This window comes from Otolemur garnettii, unplaced genomic scaffold, assembly GCF_000181295.1.
Source record: "Otolemur garnettii isolate 467f Iridium unplaced genomic scaffold, OtoGar3 scaffold00128, whole genome shotgun sequence".
Lineage (NCBI taxonomy): Eukaryota > Metazoa > Chordata > Mammalia > Primates > Galagidae > Otolemur > Otolemur garnettii.
Genome location: NW_003852523.1, coordinates 2,226,333 through 2,250,655, shown reverse-complemented (window position 1 = coordinate 2,250,655; position 24,323 = coordinate 2,226,333). Strand labels below are relative to the sequence as shown.

The 24,323-nt window shown below is 44.7% G+C and overlaps 1 protein-coding gene across 2 annotated transcripts in view; it reads right to left on the bottom strand.

Annotated features, from left to right (window-relative positions):
- The window catches only part of SLC37A1 (solute carrier family 37 member 1), a 73,202-nt gene that overhangs the window by 47,023 nt on the left and 1,856 nt on the right, over window positions 1-24,323 (bottom strand). Inside the window, exons 2-3 of one of the 2 annotated variants that reach the window (XM_023518122.1) lie at window positions 20,212-20,275; window positions 6,409-6,642 (exon numbers count right to left, since the gene is read on the bottom strand). In XM_023518122.1, coding sequence (XP_023373890.1) covers window positions 6,409-6,464 — 56 coding nt within the window. In that variant the 5' untranslated portion in view covers window positions 6,465-6,642; window positions 20,212-20,275. Of the gene's footprint in view, window positions 1-6,408; window positions 6,643-10,241; window positions 10,508-20,211; window positions 20,276-24,323 lie in introns of those variants that run through there. The other variant, XM_012810288.2, reaches the window with a different exon arrangement.

The window sequence follows — 24,323 nt, the reverse complement described above, 5'->3', positions numbered from 1 at the left end:
TATGGGGGGTGGAGCTTCCACACTCTCCCAGGGCCACTTCCAGGAACTTCCACATGTCCAGCAAACTTGGAGCTCTTGCCGACCCTACCATTTTGGGTTTTCATGAAGGCTGCATTATGTGGGCACAATTGGTTACACTGCAGGCCACTGGTGATTACCTCAACATTTGGGAGCTCCTTTCCTCTCTCCAGAAGTGGAGGGTGAGGCCAAAAATTAATTTCCAGTGCCCACCCTGAGGTGTCTGGAGCTACAACCACTACCTATCCCATTAGCATACAAAAAGACACCACTTCAGAAAGTGTAAGGTTTTTGGAGCTGTGTGCCAGGAACCAGAGGCAAAGACTAAATTTGTATTATATCACATTATCACAAACAGTCATCTTAGAAAACTGTAGACAATGAGAAACGTGGGACTCAAGAGGTACAAATGTTTGCAAAGCAGACAAGAAGGAAAGTTTATTTAGTTTACAACAAAATTAACTGCAAGCTTTTTGTGTAGCCTGCTATCCTGGGCGTTTAAGATCATATTTATTTTTGGATTTTTAGTTTCTATGCAACTTTTCAGAAGAACGCAAGTAAGGCAGACATATAAATATTTCACTGACCTCAGTGAGAAAAAGCCAGTGATGCTGGCCAGCACTGAATAGGGCCGATGACATAGACAGCCATGGCCCACGGCCCTGGGCTCTGCGTGGCTGTGGGGAAAGCAGCTCACGGCTAAGTGTGAGATGAGCGGGGTGGGGCTGAGGAAAAGAAGCCACTCGAGTAAGAAGGTAAGTTAATTCCAGTCTAGAACTCTGATCCACAGCATAGAAAAATATTTCTTAGGGCAACAAAAGAAGGTTGGAGGACCAAGTCTTTGAAGAGAGATTTAGAAGAGAGACGCTAACCAGGAAGGCAGCTCTTCTGTGCCCTGAGGCACAGCCCCTAATCCTAAAGAACCTGCCCTCGTTCTGGCCTGGATTGGACCTCAAAATGTCTGATGCTTGAATGAATAAAAAGTTACTTGAAGCAGCTGGCCAGCTCTACTGGACAGAGGAGCGGCTGGGAGGGCCCACAAGGATAATGTATTTTAATGCTGAGATGTACTCCTTCAAGGAAGCTTTCTGTGAGTAACACATAGAATCCTAGAACCCTAAAATCCTACAGGGGCCTGTCTCTCTGGCCACCAGCAAAAGTAGGGGTCAAATAAATATTTCCATATTTCTTAATAAAGACCATATTTCAGGTGGGAAAAGGGGGTGGTAATACTGCAGACTCACACCCACGACCTCTGGAATGCCTGTGCCCTACCTAGGGAGGGAAAAAGTCCAACTTACTGAGTCCTTGCCACATGAACAGACAAATGCCCCAGGGTCTCTTTTTCATCCGGGAACCACAAACTGATAACTTCTCTGGATTCTTCCTCTCCAAGCCCATGCCAATGACCAGACAGGAAAAACGTGAAACTCTAAAAAGTGAGTATACAACTCACCCCAAAGCCAAAGAACAAGGGCTGTGCGGCACAGTGGTAGAAAAGCCCAGACCTTTTTCCTTGTGTTTCTGAAAATCACCTCTCCCTTCTCTGGCTGAAGCTTTCGGTCACGGCTCGGTCACTGCTGTGTGCCTTAGGTTGCCAGCGCAGGAAGACCCCAGGCCACCAGAGCTTTACCAGCCCTGTGATAACCAAGCCCTCTAGCCTTGAAAAAGAAACTTCCTTTGAATAGATTAGTCCAGCCCCCTCAAGGGTGGGGAGGCAAACTCTGAGAAGAGGCTTGAAGGTAAGGGAGTGCGTAGGGAGGGGTAGGAAGGAGAGGTACCTCCCGCCTCCCCCCTTTGTATTACCGTGACATCCCCTCACCCCCCACACACACCCCCCACCCCACCCATCCCCGCCTAACTGCAATGATCCAACCTCTGTTCCTTTGCTTGCTTGCTGTGATGCAGGAATAGAGTATAAAGACCCATTTGATCTGTCATTGGGGTCGCTTGCTTCTTAAAGGCAATGACCCCTGCGAGGCATAATAAATTTCTATTGATTATTTACATAAAAGTGGGGTCCGTGTCTCCTTCTCAGCTGTGTTGAGTCACAAGAGCCCCAGTACCCAAATTTCCAGGCCACAGCTGGACTTGCTGGTCACTTATATCTCCTCCAGCTATAAAGGAGTAGAGCGAGTATAGCCTATAGTGACCCTGCTCTGCCCCCACATGGGGGACTTTTCCTAGTCTCTGAAAGAAGTAGAACAAAGTCCTCCAGTGCTTCCCAAATCTGCCTCAGAGAGGAATGTGGAGCATCCTGCAGCCCTGAAGATTCTGCAGAGGCAGCACACTTTCACAAAGAATGAATTTCACTATCACCTAGCTAAGAAGGATTTTGAGAAGAGCAGCCCTTGCTTTCCCCTCTCACTCCAGACAGGTGCCTAACATGCTATGCCCTGGCCTGGGAAGGCCACATGGGAGAACCTGCCTACCTCAGGCCCTGCCCTCCTGTGCAGATGAGTCCTAGGCGGTGCGCAATAGGCAAATGGGGTGCCCATGAGCCTCCCATTGGTGAGGCTGAGCTGCAGCACACCCAGGGAGACCCCATAAATGCCAAGCACCATGCAGAGGTGGAGTGCACACCTTCGGAAAGCTTCAGTTTTGTGTGCAAGTACAAGACCTTAATGGACTAGCACCTTTAGGCAGAGTAATGGCCTGCAGGTTAGCAGGGCTCTGAGAAAAGCCTCCTATGGAATCAGGGCGAAGGGTCCGTTTGCACAGCACACTGTTATTTTCCCAGAGCCTGGGGAGGAAACCCTAGCTTTATTTAGCTGCTATCAGGCCAATTCTCCTTCCTCTATTTCCAAATTTGTCCTTCCTTATTTTCCTCATCTTCTTTGCACAGGTCTTAGGCAGAGGAAGGAGACCACAGCTGGAGGTTGGGTTTTCCCCTCAGCTCTGACCAGGCACGGTTACACTGCAGGTCCCAACTCGCCTGGCTTCCAGGGCAAGTGGACATTCTGTTTTTTTCCTGGCTTAGGGGGTCGAGGTCCCAGGTAATCCTTCCGAAGTGCTTTCCCCATTTTGTAATTCCATCTTTATTTTCTGTCCTTTATGAAGCAAGGTTTTAGATAATATTTGTTTCTGTTTATCCATCCCCTGCTGGGTTGAACAGGGTCCCTTAAAAATCCGTGTCCACCCCAAACCTCAGAATGTGACCTTATTTGGAAATAGGGGTCTTGTAGACATAATTAGTAAACGTGAGGCCATACTATATTAGATGGACCCTAATTCCAAGGACTGGTGTCCCATACAAAGGCCATATGAAGACATAGAAAAGGGCAGGGAGGAAGGCCACATGACACTAAAGCCAGAGCCTGGTAGGAGGCTGCTGCAAGCCAGGGACCTCACCTGACAGCTGGAGCTGGATGAGGTAAGGAAGGATCTTCCTGATGCCATCAGAGGGTGGGTGGCCCTGACGACACCTTGACTTCGAACTTCTGAACCTCAGTACTGTGAGAAAATCAATTTCTGTTCTTTGAATATATTGTTCTGTGGTACTTTGTTATAGTAGCTTTAGGAAAGTAATACTTTTATTTTTGTTTTGTGTTATATTTATAAAAAATAAATTAAAAATAAATTATAAAAGTTAAATTCATCAGTATCCCCCTTATTTGTGCAGCTATGACTAACTGTGGCACTCTTTGCATCCACGCACACAAGAAGAAGAGTGCCTGGGCTGACCCCAAGTTTCCAGCAATAAAGTAAGTCTGGACAGTGCCAACACAGGACAGGCGTCCCCTCCAAATCCCCCTAGAAATATTCTCCAGCACCATGTGTTCTCAGATAAGCAGCAACTTCCTCTAGGGCAGGAGGTTCCTGCAGAGTATCTGTCTCCTTGTCTGGGCCTCAGGTCTCAGTCATATGCAAATAAGGAATAAACACATGCTCTGGAGAGTTACTGGGCCCCATGACTGGGTGCTGAAATTAGTCCAGAGATACCCTCAACTTAGAAACCATGGAACCGGAGAAGTGATGTCATATCTTTTTCTGAGCATCCTGTCAGGAGTCACACAATGTTGGTGACATTAATGCTGGTCACCAGTTAAGGTGCTGCCTGCCACACCGTCCCTTGGTGAAATAACTTTTCTAAGTAACAATCAAGGAGCATGTGGGAATCTACTTTGAGATACAGTGGAGACCCTGCTCCTCAGACCCTCCCCCAATGGTATGTGCCCAGTGACGCTCCTGTCTGCACTAAGTACCCCTTCACGGCTCCTGGTGGTGGCTCCTCACTCCGCCACCACCCACTCTTTCTAGCAGCTGGCCTCGGCTGCAAGTGGGAGGCCTCCTCTTCTCCAGTTGTTTAGCTACATTGGCAAGGGCTCACTAGATGGTTCTGCTGTTCAATGAACTATAAGACATTCTAAGTATCATTTATTTTAAATCCCAAACTGTCCTGGATTTGGGCAGAGTAAGAGGCCCTTCGCTTTGAAGTACTATCTTATTTTCTGGCACATGACATTCTCGGCCCATCCTCTGCTTTCCCTGCCCCAGTCCTGGTGTCAGCCCTGTCTCCACAGACCAAGGTCAAGGAGTTAGGTTTGCTCTCTGTTGGGTGGTGATGCCCCCTGCCCCATCCATCTACCTCTACTACTCAGCAGGTGCATCTCTATCCACCTCTCTCAGTTCATCCTGAGACCTTTAATTCCAATCCATCCACACAATGCATTTGAGTTTCCATAATCATAGCTCCTTCTATACAACGAGAAAGCTATCTCTTTTCTGTGGGATTTCGTCAAAAATGTATACTCAGAATCTAATCATAATAACAGACGTACCCCAAATGAAGATATTCTATATAACAAATGGCTCTCATCCTTGAAGGCCATGAAAAACAAAAAAAGGACAAGGAACAGTTTTAGATCAAAAGAGACTAACCCACAGGATGTCTAAGTGCAACGCATGAACCCAGACTGAATTCTGCACAGGGAAAATGCCATAAAAGCATTACTGGACAGTTGGTATCATTTTTAGTATGTGCTCTGGATTAGATGACAGTCTCTTACCAATGTCACATCTCCTGATTTTGATCTTTATGCTGTGGTTATATAAGAGAATGTCTATTCACAGGAAAGACACACAGGAGTATTTTAAAAATAAAAGGGTGTGGTATCTGCAACTGACTCTTATACTTATTTTAGGTTAATCTGAAATTACTCTTCAATGGGTCAGAATGCTCTGTGTGTGTGTGTGTGTGTGTGTCCACACACAGTCAGGGTGGCAGGGAGAGAAGCCAGTCAGGCCGCACCTTAACAAGCTGACAGACAGCAGGTCCATGGGAGTTCATTGTAACATTCTTAACAAATGTTAGTAAGTTCTGTGAGTTTGAAATTTTATCAAAATAAAGTTATAAAACAAAGACCCTAAAAGCTCACTAAGGTACTTGGGGATACACACCCAGAGAGTCAAGAAGGGAAGCCAGTGCAGATGTCCTCAAGGCAATCCTGAGAAGCCAGGGCAGCTCCACCACCCGCAGGGGCTCAGAAACTGCCTAGAGGATGGAGGCCACACCAGGCTGGGCTGGGGGGAGTAGACAAACAGGCCCAGAACTCCCACTGTGGCATCAAAACCATTCTGAACAAAAGAGTTCCTGAACTCTCTTAAGTGCCTAACAGCAAAGCCTACTAAAAGACTCAACTGTCATAAATCCTCTCTCAGGGGGAAGAATGACTCTTATCAGTGAGTCTCCCATCCATTCTTTTACAAGCCCTTTTATCTTTCCAAAAAAGCCCTTTGTGAGGACTCCCCTTCCCCTGTTCGAGATTCTACATTTTCCTATGACCTTGGTACACGGTGATTAAATCTGTCCTTCCTTGGGCTAATTTATCTTTCCTCAGTTTAATTTACAGGCTCTCAAATATTGAACATAACAGAATAAAAACTTTCCTTTCCCAACAAAGGCCAGCAGGGTGGGTTCGAGGCCAGAGCCCGGCTCCAGGCTGTGCCCTGCCATTTGGGTCCACTTGTGCAGGTCTTCAGTGTGAGCAGGGAGAGTACAGTGTGAACACAAAGTGCTGTCTGGTTGCCTCTAATTTTGCTTCAATTTCTCTTTGAAAGTTCTGCTCCAGCTAGGTCACATTTGGGCTCAGAGGTATGTACTTATTTCCCCACAACTGTTTATTAACATAATCCTTCTGATTGCTAATAGTCATTTTTCTGAAACTACTGAAGACCACACCGAAGTCCAAACTGTATCAGTTGACACCAAAGGCTGGGCAGTGGTCCAGGTCACAGCTTCCACCACCAATAAGCAATTTAACAGTCACGGGGAGGCTGCTGATCCAACTTTTGTGTGTTTTCTAATGGCACTGGGGCAGGAAAACCCCCTGCACAGTAGCCCTCACCTACACACAGCACTGGCCAAAGGACTGACCTGCCATGACTTACCACTGATCCCTGGAGAATGAGGCGATAAAACGAATGCCCACGGGGAGTTGAGCCATTTATGTCGTCACTGACAACAGAACTTGGTCACAAAATAAGATGCTTCATAAATAGTCTCTTAATCCTGGCTCCAGGTTCTCTTTAGACTGCTCTTGCTGCTTACACAGGCTGGAAGCGTGCAGAGAAAGTGTCCTGCTGTGACTCGTCCCCTCTTCCTTCTGGCAGTGGCTCTGCTCTCTACAAGAAGGGGAAGCATCAGGTCAGTGTTCTGACAATGACACCTTTAGAGTCACTGGCAGGAGTAACTACAGTGGTACCGAGTTCAGATCAAAATGGATCTCTGATACTAGAAGGAGCTCCTACCACAAGTGCCACCAGCATATATGCCCTCAGGGCAATTTGCTCAAAAGTCCTAGGAATGAATTTCAATTGATGTTCTAGTGGTACACAGAAGTACACAGAAGTACACAGTAGAACCAAGGACACTCGAGCCTGGGAAGGGTGAGGGAAGGGAGGGATTGTGAGAGATTTGGTAAAGGACACAGAGTTAGCCCAGACAGGAGGAGTGAATTCCCGTGTTCTACAGCACTTCAGGCTAACTAGTTAACAGTAATGTACCCCAGAGCTTCAGACGGCTGAGGAGGATACTGAATGTTCCCAGCACAAAGCAATGGCCAATGTGTGGATATGCTGATACTCTGATTAATATAACGTACACTGTACATATTAATATGTATTGGAACATTGCTACGTACCCCAGGAATATGTACTATTATTTGTCAACTTAAATTTTTTTTTAATTAAAAAAAATACCATGGAGCTTATTTGGTAGGCATTTAGAGATTAACCCGTTTACTCTTAACCACAATACTCTACAGAACTGATAACATTCACACAAAACCGAGTCTGTGTTGGTTGGTTACATTATGTGCCCAATTATCAGAGCATGCCAGGGTACCAGACTCGCTCAATGTCACCTGGTATGGACCAGGCTACCTTTGAGCCATAGTAACAAAGGAACATTGGATTGAAATATACCTGATGCTGAGGGAGTGAACTTCGCTTCCATCTGCCTCATTTTTCATTTCCCATGGTCTCCACAGGGTCATGAACAGTTACTTCATTATGAAGTCAGGGATGAAGGCAGAGCAGTACAGGGAGGAATGGGCAGAGAGGCCGGAGAAATAAGAAGGGCCCAGCACACCAGGTTGGCCTGGTCTCCTGGTCCAAAGCCAACTCCATGATTTATATTCCTACATCTCTATTTCCCAAAGTAGAATGGGTTCTCCATACTCACTCTGCCCTCCTTCCAGAGTGAGCTTTCAAAAAATGCACACACTGCAACGATTTTCCTTTAAACAACCCTCTGCAAAGACTCAAAATCCTGGCTAAGCTTTCAACCCAGAAGACTCCTCCACCTCCTCCTTCTCTGTTCCAACCAGAACACCTTTCTCCCAAGCCCCACAGGCCTTAACAGGTGCAACTCATTCCACCTAGAATGTCTCTGGCCCTCAAGGCAGAACTTGGGCTGGGTAGGCCTAGGCAACTCACAAATTTCTGGTCCCTCATCTCTCAGGCTAAATGATGAGAATGATGGCACCTAGGTGGTTATATGTATGAGATGAGATAAGCCACTGAAAGCACTGAGGGACCCTGGTACGCAGTAATGCTCGGTCAAAAATAGCTGATACTATTTGAATTGTAAATTCAAGAGAGGAGGACCGGGGCTGGGCTGTAAGTGACTGTCCTATTCTTATTTCCTGGTTCAGAATCTAGCACAGAACACCTTGCTCAAGAAACTTGTGTTGAACAAATGGCCCCCCCAAATGCCTCAAAACTATGTTTGCTCAAACCTCTAGGTTTAAAAAGTATTTTGCTAAAATTCTGCCCAGAATAAAAGGACTCTGGTTTAAGCTCAGATATACTATTTTGTGATGATGACTTTAGAGCAGGGGTCCTCAAACTTTTTAAACAGGGGGCCAGTTCACTGTCCCTCAGACTGATGGGGGGGGGGCAGACTGCAGGCCCCAGGATGAGTCGGCTGCTAAGCAGAATAGGCAGTGGTGGCAAAAACACCTGATGGGCCCGATAAATGTCCTAGGCGGGCCGCATGTGGCCCGCTGGCCATAGTTTGAGGATGCCCGCTTTACAGTAAAGGATTTAGCTTAAATTTTATAAGGCCTGAAAATGTGTGGTCAGAATCAACTTTCTTCCTTTCAGAAACTGCTTCTCAGTGTCCAAAATGTCTGGAAATATTCTATTGCCATTTACTAAATAAATAAAAACCTCAATTCACCTTGGGTAGAACCTGTAACAACAGTAAAGACCCAGGAGGGACTGGCAAATCAGCAGGGGGGAAATGACAATAAAAATGCCCTGATTTCTGTGTAAAACAAGGACTCTGTGCCTTCCCTTGTAACACAGGTGAAAGGAAAGTGCTATAAATTCTCCCACTGAGTGGAATTAAGTGTTAAGATAGAGACTTTGCATTTAGGACATTAAAGAGCTCAGTTTAAGGAGGTCCCTCCTACCTAGCCTGGGCAGCACCCACTTCATTTTGGGCTGGTCATGGAGGAGAAAAATGAAGCAAGACGGCTGCCCAGTCATCTCCATCTTGCGGACAAATTCCAGTCTGTCCTGTTTCCCTCCGTCACCTCTTCTTCCAGCCACTCTTCCTGCTCCCCATCCCCTGCAAAGTGAGGGCAGCAGAGCTGGAGCAAGTCACTGGGCTTTAAAAACCCTGCTTTTGGCTCAGTGCCTGCAGCTCAGTGGCTAGGGCCCGGCCACATACACTGGGGCTGGTGGGTTCGAACCAGCCCTGGACTGCCAAACAACAATGACAACTACAAGAACTAAAAATAGCCAGGCCTTGTGGCAAGCGCCTATAGTCCCAGTTACGTGGGAGGCTGAGGCAAGAGTTTGAGGTTGCTGTGAGCTGTGACGCCATGGTACTCTACCGAGGGTGACATAGTGAGACTCTGTCTCAAAACAATTAAATAAAAATAAAATTAAAAAAAAAACCCTGATTTTGGCACACGTCCCAAGTACAATTAAAAAAAAGACATACTTTTAAAAAAGTCACTCTTTATAGGTTCCCTACCAGAGAACTTACCACCCCACTAGGGAAAAGTATCAGAACGTCCAATTTCACCGTATTGTCAAAGACAGTGACTTAGGAGGCATCTTGTTAGAGCAACTCTATCAAATTTGTAAACACACGATTTTGCACTTATCCCTTTAAAAGCCCAGCCTAGGCAGCCAGAACAGGGAATGAGCAAAGAGATTTATATCCAAGCCCCACCCTCAGACCCACCAGTGCTGATCTAGACAAAATCCCAAATTCTGCAGAGACTAATAATGAGGCTAAAAAGTGAGTAAACAGCAAGAGTAATGCTGAAAAGGTCTTTTCAGGGCCAAAGTGTCTTTGCATGTCTTTGAAGCAGCCCCACAGATATTTTTAATAATCTACTTAATGGCAATTTTTTTTAACAGGGTCTCATCTTCAAGGCAAAGATGAGAAATTCATGACCACCCAGAAAAGTTTCCATTCATTTTTCTTTGTTGAAATCAAGAGATAGAATAAAACTTCCTCTCCAGAGTAAGCAAATGGCCACTCTTTCCTTTAGCTTAAGTACAACAAGGAATCTGAGTTCTATTCACACCACCTTCCCCAGCCCTCCCGCACCCCCAACAGAACATCTACCCAGGTCTGCACAAAACCACCTACAAGTGCAGCTCTCAAACTATAAGGTGAAGGGTCTAGAGCCCAGGGTTTTCCAGCTTCCTCTGAAAGGGGATTTATAAAAGACAACGGCCAAAGTCTCTAGTATATTTACCCGCTCACACAACTTCAGACAATTCAAGCTCAAGGGCAGGCAGGCACCTTCCTGGTGGGTGGGGCAGGGGCTTTCCGATACCCTCGGTTCAAATGCAAACGTGGCCTCTTCAGTCTCCAGGATCAGACCGAGGGCTTCAGGAATTGAGGAGGCTGGAGGGCTGGTGGCCAGCGGTGGGGTACGTTCCGGCGTTTTAAGCCCTTAATTGTAAACCCAGAGCAGGTCGCTGTCACTCACGTTGGCCCGGAGGACTACGGGCTCCGGGAACCAGCTGCTCAGCAGACAAACAACCCAAAGGCCCAGGGTGCTGGCGCTCCCAGCCTACCGGAGAACGCTTTGCGGCTGCTCCTCCCAGGGCGGCTGGTCCCAGGAGGAGGTGAATTCTGCGGGCACGCCCACGTCCCCATCGCGGCAGACAATGCGCGAGGTCTCCTCCAGCCGGCTCTCTAGATTCCCAGCTGTCACCGCCGGTCGGCCGGGGTGGGGAGGAGACCCCGCAGGGCACCTAAGCTCCCCCCTGCTAGGGGCTTCGATGAGCGGCTGCCAGCCCAGAACCGTTCCCTCTGCCTCCACTTGCCCGGAATCCCAGCGTTGCCCGGTCGGGAACGCCAGGCATTGTCGCCCAGTGCCACTCTTCTAGATCCCGAATTTCCCAAAGACGTCCCTCAGCGAAAGCGGCTTGAGACTGGCTCCGGGCCCCTCCAAAAACCAAAACCAAACCAAACCAACCAATCAAACAAACAAACAGAAAAAGGGATGAGAGGGGCCAATTGCCGGGTGCGCAGGGTCCGGTGCCGGCTCCCCCGGGGAGTGGGGGGCGGCGCGGAGGCAGCAGGTGCGGCGCCCGAGCGCCGTCGGCCCTGCAGGTGCGGGCGGTGGGGGGCCCGCGCCGCCTGTCAGTCTCCTGGCTCGGCCCGCGGCTCACCTGCGCCCTCGAGGCCGGCGCACCGAGCCCGACTCGGCCACAGCGGGCGCTTCCTGCTCGCTACTTCCTGGAGCGGCGCGCTGGAGGCCCAGCCACCCTTTCACTTTCCCTGGCCCGCAGGGCGCTTGTCGCGCTCCCACTCGCCCGCACCCGGCTCCACCCGGATCCCTACGCCCAGGGTCGCAGACCGTTCTGAGCACGCCGGGCGGGGTCACCCCCAGGTCACCGCCCGCGCCTTCCCAGCTCCGCAGGGCGCACGGGCATTTCCTGATTTCCCCGCGTGTACCCCAGCCGCCACCGGAGAGCTCCTCAAGCACCTTCAGCACCGCCGGCCCTTTGTCCTCAAGGCAGATCTTACCCAGCGGTGAAGAGCAACACGTCCCTGAGGAAGGACCAGCTCACACCGCGCCCTCACGCTGAAAAAGCCCTTTCCTGGCCTCCAGGCTTTGGCCCTTATTGTGCCTTGCCAAGGATCAAAAGCCGAAGACCAGCATTCCGTAGAGCAAAATGGGGCACAAAGATGTGGCTATGTTGAACCAACTTGCATCACACCCTGTACTCCTGTGAAACACTAGCTCACGGTTAAGCTGGAGAAGCCCAGCATGGGGGCAACCCCCCCCCCCTCCCCGCCTCAGGAACACCTGTTCTCCAAATCCCACCCTCACCTCTTTTCAAAAAGTGATCTTGGGCAGCTCCAGGGAGGGCCTAATTATTTTCCTAGGGGCTACTGCAGAGCACCACAGCAGACACAGGGCACAGCAGCCAAAGCAGCCAGGTGTCCAGCCCCTCCTCCCAGAAGCCCATGCCTGGGAAGAGCAAAGTGAGGTAGAAAGGGAATTTTCCAGGAAGAAGCTGCTCCTGGTTAAAACAATGTATAAGGATGAAACCAATCCAAGGCTTGGCTGTAAATGTCAAACAGGTCTGTCTGGACAGCGCTCACAGCTCTCCCCCTGGGGCCTCCCTCTTCAGGAAGGGCTGGAGAAGGCCTCACAGCTTCCCCCAGGCCCTGCTCTGTTTCTGGGCAGCTCTCATAGCCTGCCTGTTTGGTGAGCTGGGTAGTGCCAAGTCTGAGGCTTCACTAGACTTTTGAGAGGCATTCTGCATCTGAAAGGAACCTGCTACTTCACTGCTGTGTGTCCAGCCCCAGGAAGTCTACTGGCCTTGGGTCTGATAAGTCTTCCCTGTCCTGACCTCTGCTTTCTGACTTTCCATTCCTAGGGATTACAAACCTGTCCAACCTGGCCCCATCTCTCTCTCCAAGTCATCGCCCCCTTCTGAGCCACTGGCTCTGCTTGAGGGTACTTCATTCACACCCAGCTAGTACTACAACCTTCTGGAGTCCAAGAGTCCCTCATGCAGTCACTCCTGGAGCTGCCTCAAATGTAGCCCAAAGCCAAATCTGATTTTATCATTCCTGATGAAAACCTCAGGACATCCTTGTCACCACAGGAATGAGACCAAATTTCTGGTAGCTAGTAAGTCCTGAAACCTGGCTGTGGCGTCTCTCCCTGGGACAGAGCTGCTGGATGGCTCGTTAGTTGAGAAGGTGTGTTTTCACTCTTGTGCCTCTGCCTTGGCCTTCCTGACCTCAGCCGGGACAGCTTAAACTTTGGGAGCCAGTTTCAGTATTTCCCTACTGTCAGGTAGAGTTCACCGCACTTCTGTATCAGCCCCTTCACCCAGATGGGTGCAGGACATGTAGCTGGAGGGCTGTCTGCATCCTGTCAGGACCCAGCTTCACCCCCTGATTCATGTAGGTGACAACATTTTGTCACATAATATCTGTATGGCCCACTGGGCTAGACCAGAGGGGTCCTGAATGGGCTCTATATAGATTTGCTAAGAATGTTAGTCTTTGAATTTTATAAAGATTCAATAGTGATCTTTATAAATACTTATCTTTTATATGATTATAACATTTAAAAATCTAGTGAAGTTAAAAAAAATCTATATAAAACTTCCGTGTAAAACAATCCACATTTCGAAGTGAAAACTTGGGTTTGCTTCTGTGAACATGTTAGGGGTGTGCTTGAAAGGCTGTCACATAAACTCAGGACAGCTGGGACACCACCACTGACAGTTTCTTCTTTTATCCAGCTTTACTGATGTATGACTGACAAAAATGGAGTATCTTTATGGTGTACAATGTGAAGTTTTGATACATGTGGATCACTACAAAAGTTTTGAGACAGGCCATTATTTCACTTCCAAGAAATACAGTCAACAGCATCTTTTCAGATTCACCTGTGTGAGTTTCAGCTTGTTTGGCTTATCAGTGTTGCTTCCATTGTGGATTTTATATTTCTTGATGTTTGTCTATCTTAAAATTTTCATAATGACCCACGCCTGTATACACTGTGAAGTGATTACCACAATCAAGGTAATCGATATATCCATCACTTTGCAGGGTTCTTTTAGGAGTGAGAACATTTAAGATTTATTATTTTTGCAAATTAAAGTATACATTATTAGTCATTATGCTGTATATTAGCTCTCTAGAACGTATTCCCCCGCCTAAGAGAAAATATATACCCTTTGACTAATATCTCCTCAGCCCTCCCCCTCCCATAAATACCATTCTTTGTTCTGTTTCTATGAGTTTGACTTTTTTAGGTTCCAGAAGTAAAGTTGTACAGCATCTGCTTTTCTGTCCTGGCTTATTTCACTTAGCACTGTGTCCTTCAGTTTCATCTGTGTTGTTGCAAATGACAGGATTTCCTTCTTTTGTAAGGCTAAATAGTATTCCATTTTGTAACGTGCATTCTGACAATTAAGTTTGCAGACTTGCCACTGTGTGCTTACACTGGCAGGACTGAACAAACCAGTCAGGATGGTTTTGTAACCTTGGAATCTCAGTGTCTCACAGCTGTGTTCGTGTCCACGTGTGGCATTGTCTTGCTGAGTGGTGTTCATTATTGTTGTTGCATGTTTTTGTGTGCCATTGTGAGAATGTTGGAGCTTGAATTAGAGCAACTAACAAATGTTAAATTTCTTCCTATATTTGGAAAGAGTAAAAGTGAAATCAGGGACATGTTAGTCCAAGTCTATAGGGATAATCCCATTAAGAAAATGGCAGTGTACAAATGGATTAAACGTCTTTCTAAAGAGAGAAAGCATCACTGATGAAGAGAGGTCAGGGTGGCCAGTAATGAGCAGAACTGATGAAAACACTGCAAAAATTCATCAAATTGGGCATCAAAATCATTGGGTGACTGTGAGAAGCATAGCAGACCAAGTCAACATCAAAAGAAAGACAGGAATATCTTAACTGAAAATCTTGGCCAACAACTCATGGCTCTTCTATCATGACAACACACCAGCTTACAAGGCAATGTCTGTGATGGAGTTTATAGCCAGTAAACAAATAACTATAACACTCTCCCTACTCAACTGATCTGGGCCCCAATGGCTATTTTTTTTTTTTTTTACTTGAAGATAAAGGACATATTGAAAGGAAGACATTTTGATGATATTCAGGACATTGAGGATAATATAAAGACAGCTTTGATGACCATTCCAGAAAAAGAGCTCCAAAATTGCTTTGAGGGGTGGATTGTGCCCTGACATCAACGTGTAGCTTCCCAAGCAGGGTACTTTGAAAGTGACCATAGTGATATTCAGCAATGAGGTATGTAGCAATTTTTCCAGGGTGAGTTCACCAACTTAATTGTTAGACCTCTATGCAAACCACATTTTCTTCACAAGCTTCCCTTTTGCAATGTTGTTTCCATTTTTATTTGTTTCAAGATATTTTCAAATTGATTTCTTCTTTGGCCCCCTGGTTGTTCAGAAGTATGTCATTTAATTTCTGCATATTTCTGAACTTTCCAATTTTCCTCCTGCTATTAACTTCTAGTTTCAGACTATTGTGGTTGGAAAAGATACTTGATATGACTTTGATATTCCTAAATTTGTTAAAACTTGTTTTATGGCCTAACATATGATCTGTCCTGGAAAATGTTGTGTGTGCTTGAATATGTTTTCTGCTGCTGTTGAATGGAATGTTCTAGAAATGTGTCTTAGGTCCATTTGGTCTATGATGTTGAGTCCACTGTTTCTTTATTGATTTTCTGTCTGGATGATCCATCCATGATTGAAATGAAGTGTTGGAATTCTCTGCTATTATTGTATTGCTTTCTATCTTTTCCTTGAGTTAATTTTAATATTTTCTGTATATTTGGGTCCTCTAATATTAGGTACATATACATTTGTAATTGTTGTATCCTCTTGGTGAATTCACTCTTTTATAATTTCATAGTAACCTCTTTTGTTTCTTTTAACAATTTCTGACTTAAAATCCTCTCTTTGGTTACCATTTTCATGGAATATCTTTTTATATACCTTTACTTATAGCCTGTGTGAATCCTTAAAACTAAGGTGAATCTCTTATAGGTAGCATATAGTTAGATCTTGTTTTTTTAATTTTGTAATCCATTCAGCCACTTATATTTTTTGATTGAAAAGTTTAGATTTGAAGTAATTATTGATAGGTAAGGACTTCAGCCTTTCAAAAAATTATTTTCTGGCTATTGTGTTGTATCATTGTTGCTTTCTTCTTTTGCTATCTTCCTTTCTGATGTGATAATTTTTTTGTAGTAGTAGTATGCTTTGATCCCTTCCTCTTTATCTTTTGTGTATATACTACAGGTTTTGTTTTGTGGTTCCATGATGCTTACATAAAACATATCAGGTCAGTTTTAAGCTGATGAAAACTTTGACCATGTACAGAAACTCTATAACTTCTCTCCTAACTCTGTTACGGATGTCACAATTTACACCTTTTATATATTGTGTATTCACTAACAAATTATTATAGGTGTAATTATTTTCATATCTTTGTCTTTTAACTTTCATACTAGAGTTATAAGTGATTTACCTACCACTACTGCAGCATTAGGAGTATTCTGAACAGTGAGTTTTATACTTTTATATGTTTTCATCTTGTTAGTTAGCATCCTATCTTTCAACTTGAAGAACTTTTAGAATTTCTTGTAAGGTAGGTCTAATGGTGATGCATTCCCACAGCTTTTGTCTGGGAAAGTTTTTTCTGTCCTTCATGTCTGTAGGACAACCTTGTTGGGTATAATGTTCTTGCTTGGAAGTTTTCTTTTAGCACTTTGAATATATCATAGTGGTGATGCATTCCCACAGCTTTTGTCTGGGAAAGTCTTTATCTGTCCTTCATGTCTATAGGACAAACTTATTGGGTATAAGGTTCTTTGTAGGAGATAAGATCCCTTTGCTCAAGACATGGCAGTTCGCCTCAACGTGCTCCCTCTGGAGATTGTTTCAAAGAAGCATTTCCTTGAGGATCTGAGCTTCTACACCTGCCTATTGATGTGCAGGAATGCGTAGAGTGACTCTCCCTAGGGGGTGTGGAGAAACAGCCGAGGTGTTAGCTGGAGGATGGACAGACCCGTCTTGGAGCATTGAGTTCTATTCTCTGTCTTCCTCCTTCATTAGCATTATAATGTGTAACCTTACCTTGGGCATGGACCGACAGCCAGGCTCCAAAATGTTTTACTCTAAACAAAATCAATTGTATATGTGTTCCTCAGCCTTCACACTAAATTGTAATCGTAAATGGTTGCTTCTTCATGTTACTTGACTTCTTTGTATATGTGTTAAATTCTTACTAAATGTTGGCAAGTATATAAGATAATCAGTAAAGTTTAGCGGGGCGCCGACCACAGCAAGTCCCGGTCTCCCTTGAATATTCATTCCGTCTGCAGTTCTTTCCCCTGCGTCCCCGGATCAGAAGCTCCAAGGAACACACAACAACAGTTCTTGCTTGGAAGTTTTCTTTCCAAGAAAACTTTGAATATATTATCCATTCCCTCCTGGCCTACCAGGGTAAGAAATCCACTGATAGTCTTATGGGGTGACAAATTGATTTTCTCTTGTTGCTTTCAAAACTCTCTCTTTGCCCTTGACTTTTGAGAGTTTGATTATAATGTGCCTTGTTGATGATTTTGGTTTTTGTTTTGGGTTTTTTTTTTTTTTTTGAGACAGAGTCTTGCTTTGTTGTCCAGGCTAGAATACAATGGTGTTACCATAGCTCACTGCAATCTCAAATTCCTAGGCTCAGTCAATCTTCCTATCTCAGCTTCCTAGTAGCTCTAACCAAAGGTGCATACCATCATGCCTAATTTTCTCTATTTTTTGTATAGATGGGATCTTAGACTAATCTCAAACTTCTAGTTCTCTGTTTCGATCTCCCAAAGTTCCAGGATTACAGGTGTGAATCCCTGCACCCAGCCAAGTTCTATTTATATTTATATTTATTTTTTATATTTATATTTATATTTATATTTATTTTATTTATTTTACTTGTGGTTCTTCAGGACTCATTAATCTGGATGTTCATTTCCCTTTCTAGATTTGGGAAATTTGATGTCATTATTTCTTTAAATAAACTTTCTGCTCCCTTTTCTTTTTCTGCTCCTTCTTGGAATCCCATAATGCCTATCTTGGTTTGCTTGATAACACTCTTTTCACCAAGAACATAGTGAGTATGCCACCAAGGTGAGGAATAGACACCCCCAGAGAAGGCCAGGCAAGGTCAATAGCAGGTCCTGCTTGGCAGGAAACTGAGGTCTCCTTGAAGGGTGCTTTGAAGACACTGGATTTCAGCATTTCAGAAAATGCCTCATGCTTAGAAAGCACAAAAGCATTAAACATTATTAGAGAGATGCAGAAAGGGAAAATCAGAACCTGACTACTTATCATGGAGAAAAGCCCATTTCTTTTTATCAACGCTAATCAAAAAGTAACAATTCTAGCAGTATGCTGCACTAACTGGTGAGCAAGGAAGACTTATATTCAATTACCAGTGTTACTACTAGTGAATAGAATGAAAAAAAAAACTCCCATTATTAAGGATACTCTGTACTCCAGGCATTGTGCTCGGCCTGTCGATAGAAGACTGACAGTGCCCACATACCAAGGAACCACAGCCCAGTCCAGCAAACATGATGGGATATGTAGTAGCAGTCCTTCTTGGTCCCAAAGGAAACCAGAGAAGAGACTGGCCAGGCCCCCATGCCACACCTCCAGTTGCAATACTCTTAATTTGCTTCCTAGTTGATTCATGTATGAAAGCTCTGTTTACCCTAAAGCATTCTCCTTCTGATTAGAGGGAAAAGCATTCTCTTTCTGCTTGCAGTGGCTACAAGCAATCAAAGAGTCATCGTAAGTGGGATGGATCTGTCCGTCCCACTGGGTCAGGGGAAGTGGCAGGAGATGTAAGAGAGCTAGGTTTCATTTCTAAAAGAAGTGGTCCATAGGACTAATCTAAAACTGGACACGAAAATCACAGTACATGGTATATTCCTGTTGTTATAAGTATATGGAATTACCAGAAGGGTAAAAGTAGAAAATAATTGGGGAATGAGAAGAGTTGAATGGAGGAAGCCAGGCCCAGCTGTTTGCAGTTATTTACCTTTTAGTACCATGTGATTTTTGAAACCATAGGCATGTGTTTTTAAATAAAATAAAGATAAAAAGAAACAATGCAAAAATGAAGGAAGGCTGTGCTTAATTTGGTTAACAGCTTTTTAGTGGTAGAATTTTAGATACTATAATACCTGAATTATTTTGGGGAGAGGAGCTTTGCAAGGGTCCTGAAATAATGAGACAACCACCAACAACCAACAAATATAGCCCTCCTTAAACTACCTGTACATAATGGGCTGGACAGAATTTCCTGCTCCTAAGACCCCTTGGCAATATTTCCTAGCAGAGTATCTTTCTTGCTTTTGTTCTGTGTATGGTAAGGAAAGTAGTCACTGAAACAGTACTATCTTTGGGAAGTAGTTGGATCCTAACTAAAGTGGGCTCATATAATGACTTGAATCAAATTCAGAGACTTGTGTTTCTCTCAGTGAAGAGTTCCTCTGCAGCCAAGCTCCCCTCAGGGACTAACTTCTTCCCTGAGCCCATCTGCTGCAAATTCTTCTTAATTTTAGGCCTGTTGGTAGTATGAGGTCAAGTTCATGGAAACTGAAAATTTCTCATCAACTAAGAATTAATTCCTGCAGCTGAGCTAGTGCAGATAAATGTGATAAGCAAGTTGAAAATTTTTATTTGGTTTTCAAAAAAGTCAACACTCTTCAACCCTGATTTGGTAAAATATGTGGCTGAAATCAAGGGGCTATACTTTAAAGTTCTCTCTGGGCCTGTATTTGATGATTTATTAAAGGAGGGTACTATTTTAAACAATGTACTAATAGTCTGGTAGAGAATGGAATTACTAGCTCAGCACCTGTAGCTTAGTGGCTAGGGCGCCAGCCACTACCTATAGGGCTGGCAAGTTTGAACCCAGCCCAGGCCTGCCAAACAACAATGACAACTACAGTAAAAAAATAGCCAGATGTTGTGCCAGGTGCCTGTAGTCCCAGCTACTTGGGAGGCTGAGGCAAGAAAATCATTTAAGCCCAAGAGTTTGAGGTTGCTGTGAGCTGTGACGCCATAGCACTCTACTGAGGGCGACATAGTGAGACTCTGTCTCAAAAAAAAAAAAAAACCCCAAAGAGAATGGAATTACTTATATCTTCTGTACCTTACTGTATGTGCCCAGTTTTCTAAGCATATTCAGTAATATTTAATAATTTGAGCATCTGCTACATGTCAGGCTCTGCACCAGACTGTGGGGAGGAGACCCTGAGAAGTGTTTAAGGGAGCTGACCTGGAAACACAGTCATAATTGTGTAGGGAGAACAGAAGCACAACCAGAGAGATGGTGGGAGGAGGCTGGAAACAGTTACAATAGGCATCCCGGGAAGGTTACATCTGGGTAAGGTATTAAAGTTCAAGAATTGTTCACCAGGTAGGAAAAAAACAACATACACAGATCTGTGAGGGTGTCCTAAAGAAAAACAAACTAAATAACAATAGTTTGTTATTATTGTTCTGACAATAGTTACCGTAGGTGAAAAATAAGCATTTGAGGAAAAATATCCTCACAAATAATCAAGGAAATACAAACTAAAGCCACTATGAAATGCTGGTTTGCCCAACAGATTAGAAAAGAAAAAAATGACTTACAGTGGGTGAGGGAGCAGTGAGTCACGCACTCTCTGCTGGTGACAGTGGGATGGTCCCAGCCATTCTAGGAGACAATGCAGTAATATGTATTTAGAGTCTTAACTTGCCCAGAAACTCTCAGTTCTATAAAGCTGAATTATACAGAGTTGAATTTGGGACATGGACAAAGATCTATGCACTCAGATGTTCATGATGTATTTATTCATTCATTCATCTACTTGTTTGGGGCCATGGGTTCACAGGCATTCATTGCATTACTTTGCCACAATGCTGGCATATGAGAACTCTGTAGTATTATGCATCCAACACTATAATTAAAAGACTTAAAAACTTTGAGCTAAATCACATTTCTACAGTACTTGGTGCTTCCACTTCCTCATGACCTTGTCAGTTGAGCAGGGTGAGCTTTGTCCTGGGAAAATAGTGGACATGTTGCTCAGTTGCTCTTTTGCTGCCCCCTTCTCAGAGAACCTGATCCATCCGTAGGTCCCAAAGGGTGCCGCTCCACACCCCACACCACTTCCCACCCCCACTGCTGGCCAAACTGAAATTACCAGCAGAATCAAAACTGCAGGGCATTCCAAAAGTCTCCATACATAGGAAAAATACATGACAATAGATATCTTGGATCTTGTTTGTCATGAGTAGGAAAGACCTCATATGTGTTTAAAAAGAGGTGGCCAACACGTAAAGAGTATTTTGTAAATATTCTGTAAATATTCTAAAGGTATATTTAACTATAATTTCCCATTTCCCTATGTATGACAACTTTTGAGACACCCATGTAGAACCAACCTTACATATCCACCAGTAGGGAAGAGTAATATCCATTTTAGAATGAAGGACAAACACATAGCCAGAAGGCATCATAATTCTGGTAATTTTGCTCATGGTGTGGATTAATGTAGAATTTTCCCCCAACTGGGTCTATAATTTCTTTTTCCTCACAATAGTATATGACCCAGCAGACACTCAGATATAGTTAAGCAACTGATATTCTAGGAGAGCCCCTGAAAGACAGAATCCGATTTAAGAGGCTTAAAATATTGAAGAAAAAAAGATAAATTTTACCTTTTTCCTGTTGCTACATAAAGCACAGGTTTGTTGTAAAACAATATCCAACATTCAGTTTGATAAAACTGCTGTGATTGAACACTTACTATTTGCCACACACTATGCAAGTGCTACGTCCCTGAGTGCTACCAATGCAAAATTTAAGTCTGCCCAATTTTCTGACGTCTCATTTCCACATTGGCTGACTTCCATGAAACTGTCTTAATGGTTGTGAAGCATTACTGAACAATCCCACTTCCTGGATGGAAAATAATTTACATCTCTCTCTTGACAACCATGTTTCAAGATCCTTCTATTAAACTGCAAACCTCAGGAAGGGGTAGGATTGTATGTGTTTTCCTCCTTGTTAGTTGCCAATTTTGTAAGACATAATCATCAAACAGTTGAAATACCTTACACTTAAGAATCTACATCTATACATTTCTAGAAGTTTCATTCTCCCCCCAGTCTTATGTATATTAGTTCAAATGGATGAGCATTACAAATAATGTTCATCACAGACTAGACTGTCACAATGACTTGGCTGAATCATCACTGGTAGTTTGATCCTCTTCAGGAAGAAAAAAAAAAAAACATGATTGAAAACGGAGTAAGATAAACCGGAGTTAAAACTTCCCCAGGATGGTGCCTGTGGCTCAAGGGGAGTTGGGCGACAGCCCCATATGCTGGAGGTGGTGGGTTCAAACCTACCGCCAGCCAAAAAAAAAAAAAACTTCCCCCAAAGACCTATTGCTAGACACAATTGGATAGGACACAATCATTATGAATACCTCATTTTGACCTCTTGGTAATCAATCCTACAAGGGCTTGTCCCATTATCCCTATTTTACAGATGAGTTAACTGACTTCAGAAAAAAGTAAATAGACCTGGACTCCAACTCTGGGTGTGACTCCTACTCATCAAATGCCAATGTGTGATACTACAAAAACTGTTTTGTGAAAGGAAGCTTTCAATTCTACACATAGATATGATTTTTTTCCTATCCATACATCCTAATAGCTATAACGCATAAAATTGTTAAATTTACAAGAGTACATTTTTTTTTTTTTTGAGACAGAGTCTCACTATGTCGCTCTTGATAAGAGTACCGTGGCATCATAGCTCACAGCAACCTCAAACTCCTGGGCTTAAGCGATTCTCTTGCTTCAGCCTCCCAAGTAGCTGGGACTACAGGCGCCCACCACAGTGCCCGGCTATTTTTTCTTGCAGTTGTCACTGTCTTTTAGCAGGCCCGGGCCGGGTTCCAACCCGCCAGCCTCAGTGTATGTGGCTGACGTCATAACCACTGTGCTCTGGGCGCAGAGCCAAGAGTACAATTATTTTAATAACCTCATATAACTATACTTCAGATGGGCTTGAACTCATTTTCTTAAAGTTGTTTTTATCTGAGCAGTGGCTACAAACTTAAAAATAGTCTTTCCATTTTACCGAACCCCCTCAGTTCCGTTTTCTCCAGGTTGTCCTGGAAAGCTCATGCAGTTGCCATGGCAACGGCCAGGGCCAGCCTCCCGCTGGGCGGTGGCCAAAGGTTGTGGAAGAGTCAGATGCACAGTCTCAGGGTGGTTTCAAGGACTTGCCCTGGGCAATCCCATCCACAAGGAGACACACCCTCAGCGGCCGCTCTGTGGAAATGAACATGGAGAGCCCAGGGAGGACCGTTTTTTTTTTCTTTTTTTGAAATGTGAGTGGGTAGAGATGATTCTCTCCATTTGTAATTAAGAAGGACAAAAAGAAATTTCTTACTGGGGAAATGAAGCGCAGAGTTGCTGCGGGCACCTAAACTCACCCTAGAGCCTGCCACCAGTCCGCGCTTCTTCCTGAGGGACTGTAGCAGCTAGAGTTTGCCACTGGGGATGATGGGAGTGCGTCCTGGGGGATGATGGGAGTGCGTCCTGGGGGATGATGGGAGTGCGTCCTGGGGGATGATGGGAGTGCGTCCTGAGAGATGATGGGAGTGCCTCCTGGGGGATGATGGGAGTGTGTCCTGTGGGATGATGGGAGTGTGTCCCACGGGATGTTGGGAGTGAGTCCTAGGGGATGATGGGAGCGCCTCTTAGGGGGTGATGGGAGTGCCCCCCACTGGTGGGCCATGGGAAGGGATTCTTGGTAAACCCTTTTGGTGCACCATGGGTGGTCCTCCCAGATGAGGTTTTTAAGAGGTGAAGAGGATTTTATCCCATTTTCTAGTAAGGGAAAAACCTTCTAGTGATGTCCCAACCCTTCTGCCTCTCTTACCTGAAAGAAAAACAGAGTGGGCTGAGCAACCACTGGCCTTCAGAGTGTGAAAGCCTGTGTCTGTGATCAAGTATTTCCAGGTTGGGGGGGGAGTGTTATGGGTCAGGGATTCTGGGGCTCTGAGTGAGTCTATAGCTTGGCCTGATGGACTCTTCCTGGAGCTCCCTGGGAGCACCCTGGCTGCCTCTTGGGGGCTAAGGCTGAGGCTTTTGGCCAGACCTGAGCTAGGGAGCAGCTTCATTCCGGAAAGATGAATTTAGAATCTGGTCTGTTGCTGCGGGTGTGAGGGACTGCTGCTGGGAGGCTCATCCTGTTGCTTACCCCATCTTGCTTTTTGGTATTCATTATTTGGATACTTGCTGAACCCACAGTACAGTGAAATTACTGTAGACTAAAATATTTGTACAGTGAAGTTACTATAGACTAAACTTACAATTTGACATAAATTGTAAACCTTAGGATTTAATAGTGCTGTAGTTAGGTGCCCAGGTGTAATGATATGATGCACAACAGGTTTTGTTTAACCCTGAGGTTTTCTTAAGCCACTTTCTAGTGTTTGCAATCAAAGGTTCATTGAACCAGTGATTCTCTGATTGGTAGATTTTTTACGGTCACTATTAAAAAACTATTGGTCCCCTTTAAATCACAGATCTGGGAGACAGTGTAGTGATGAACATCTGTTGCTCATGGGTCGGGTGGCTTGATTTGAATTCCTCTAGCTGTATGATCTTGGGCAATGATATCACCCCTCTATAGTTTCCTTTCCTTAAATGTGCACTGGGGAAATGATAGTGAGGATTTG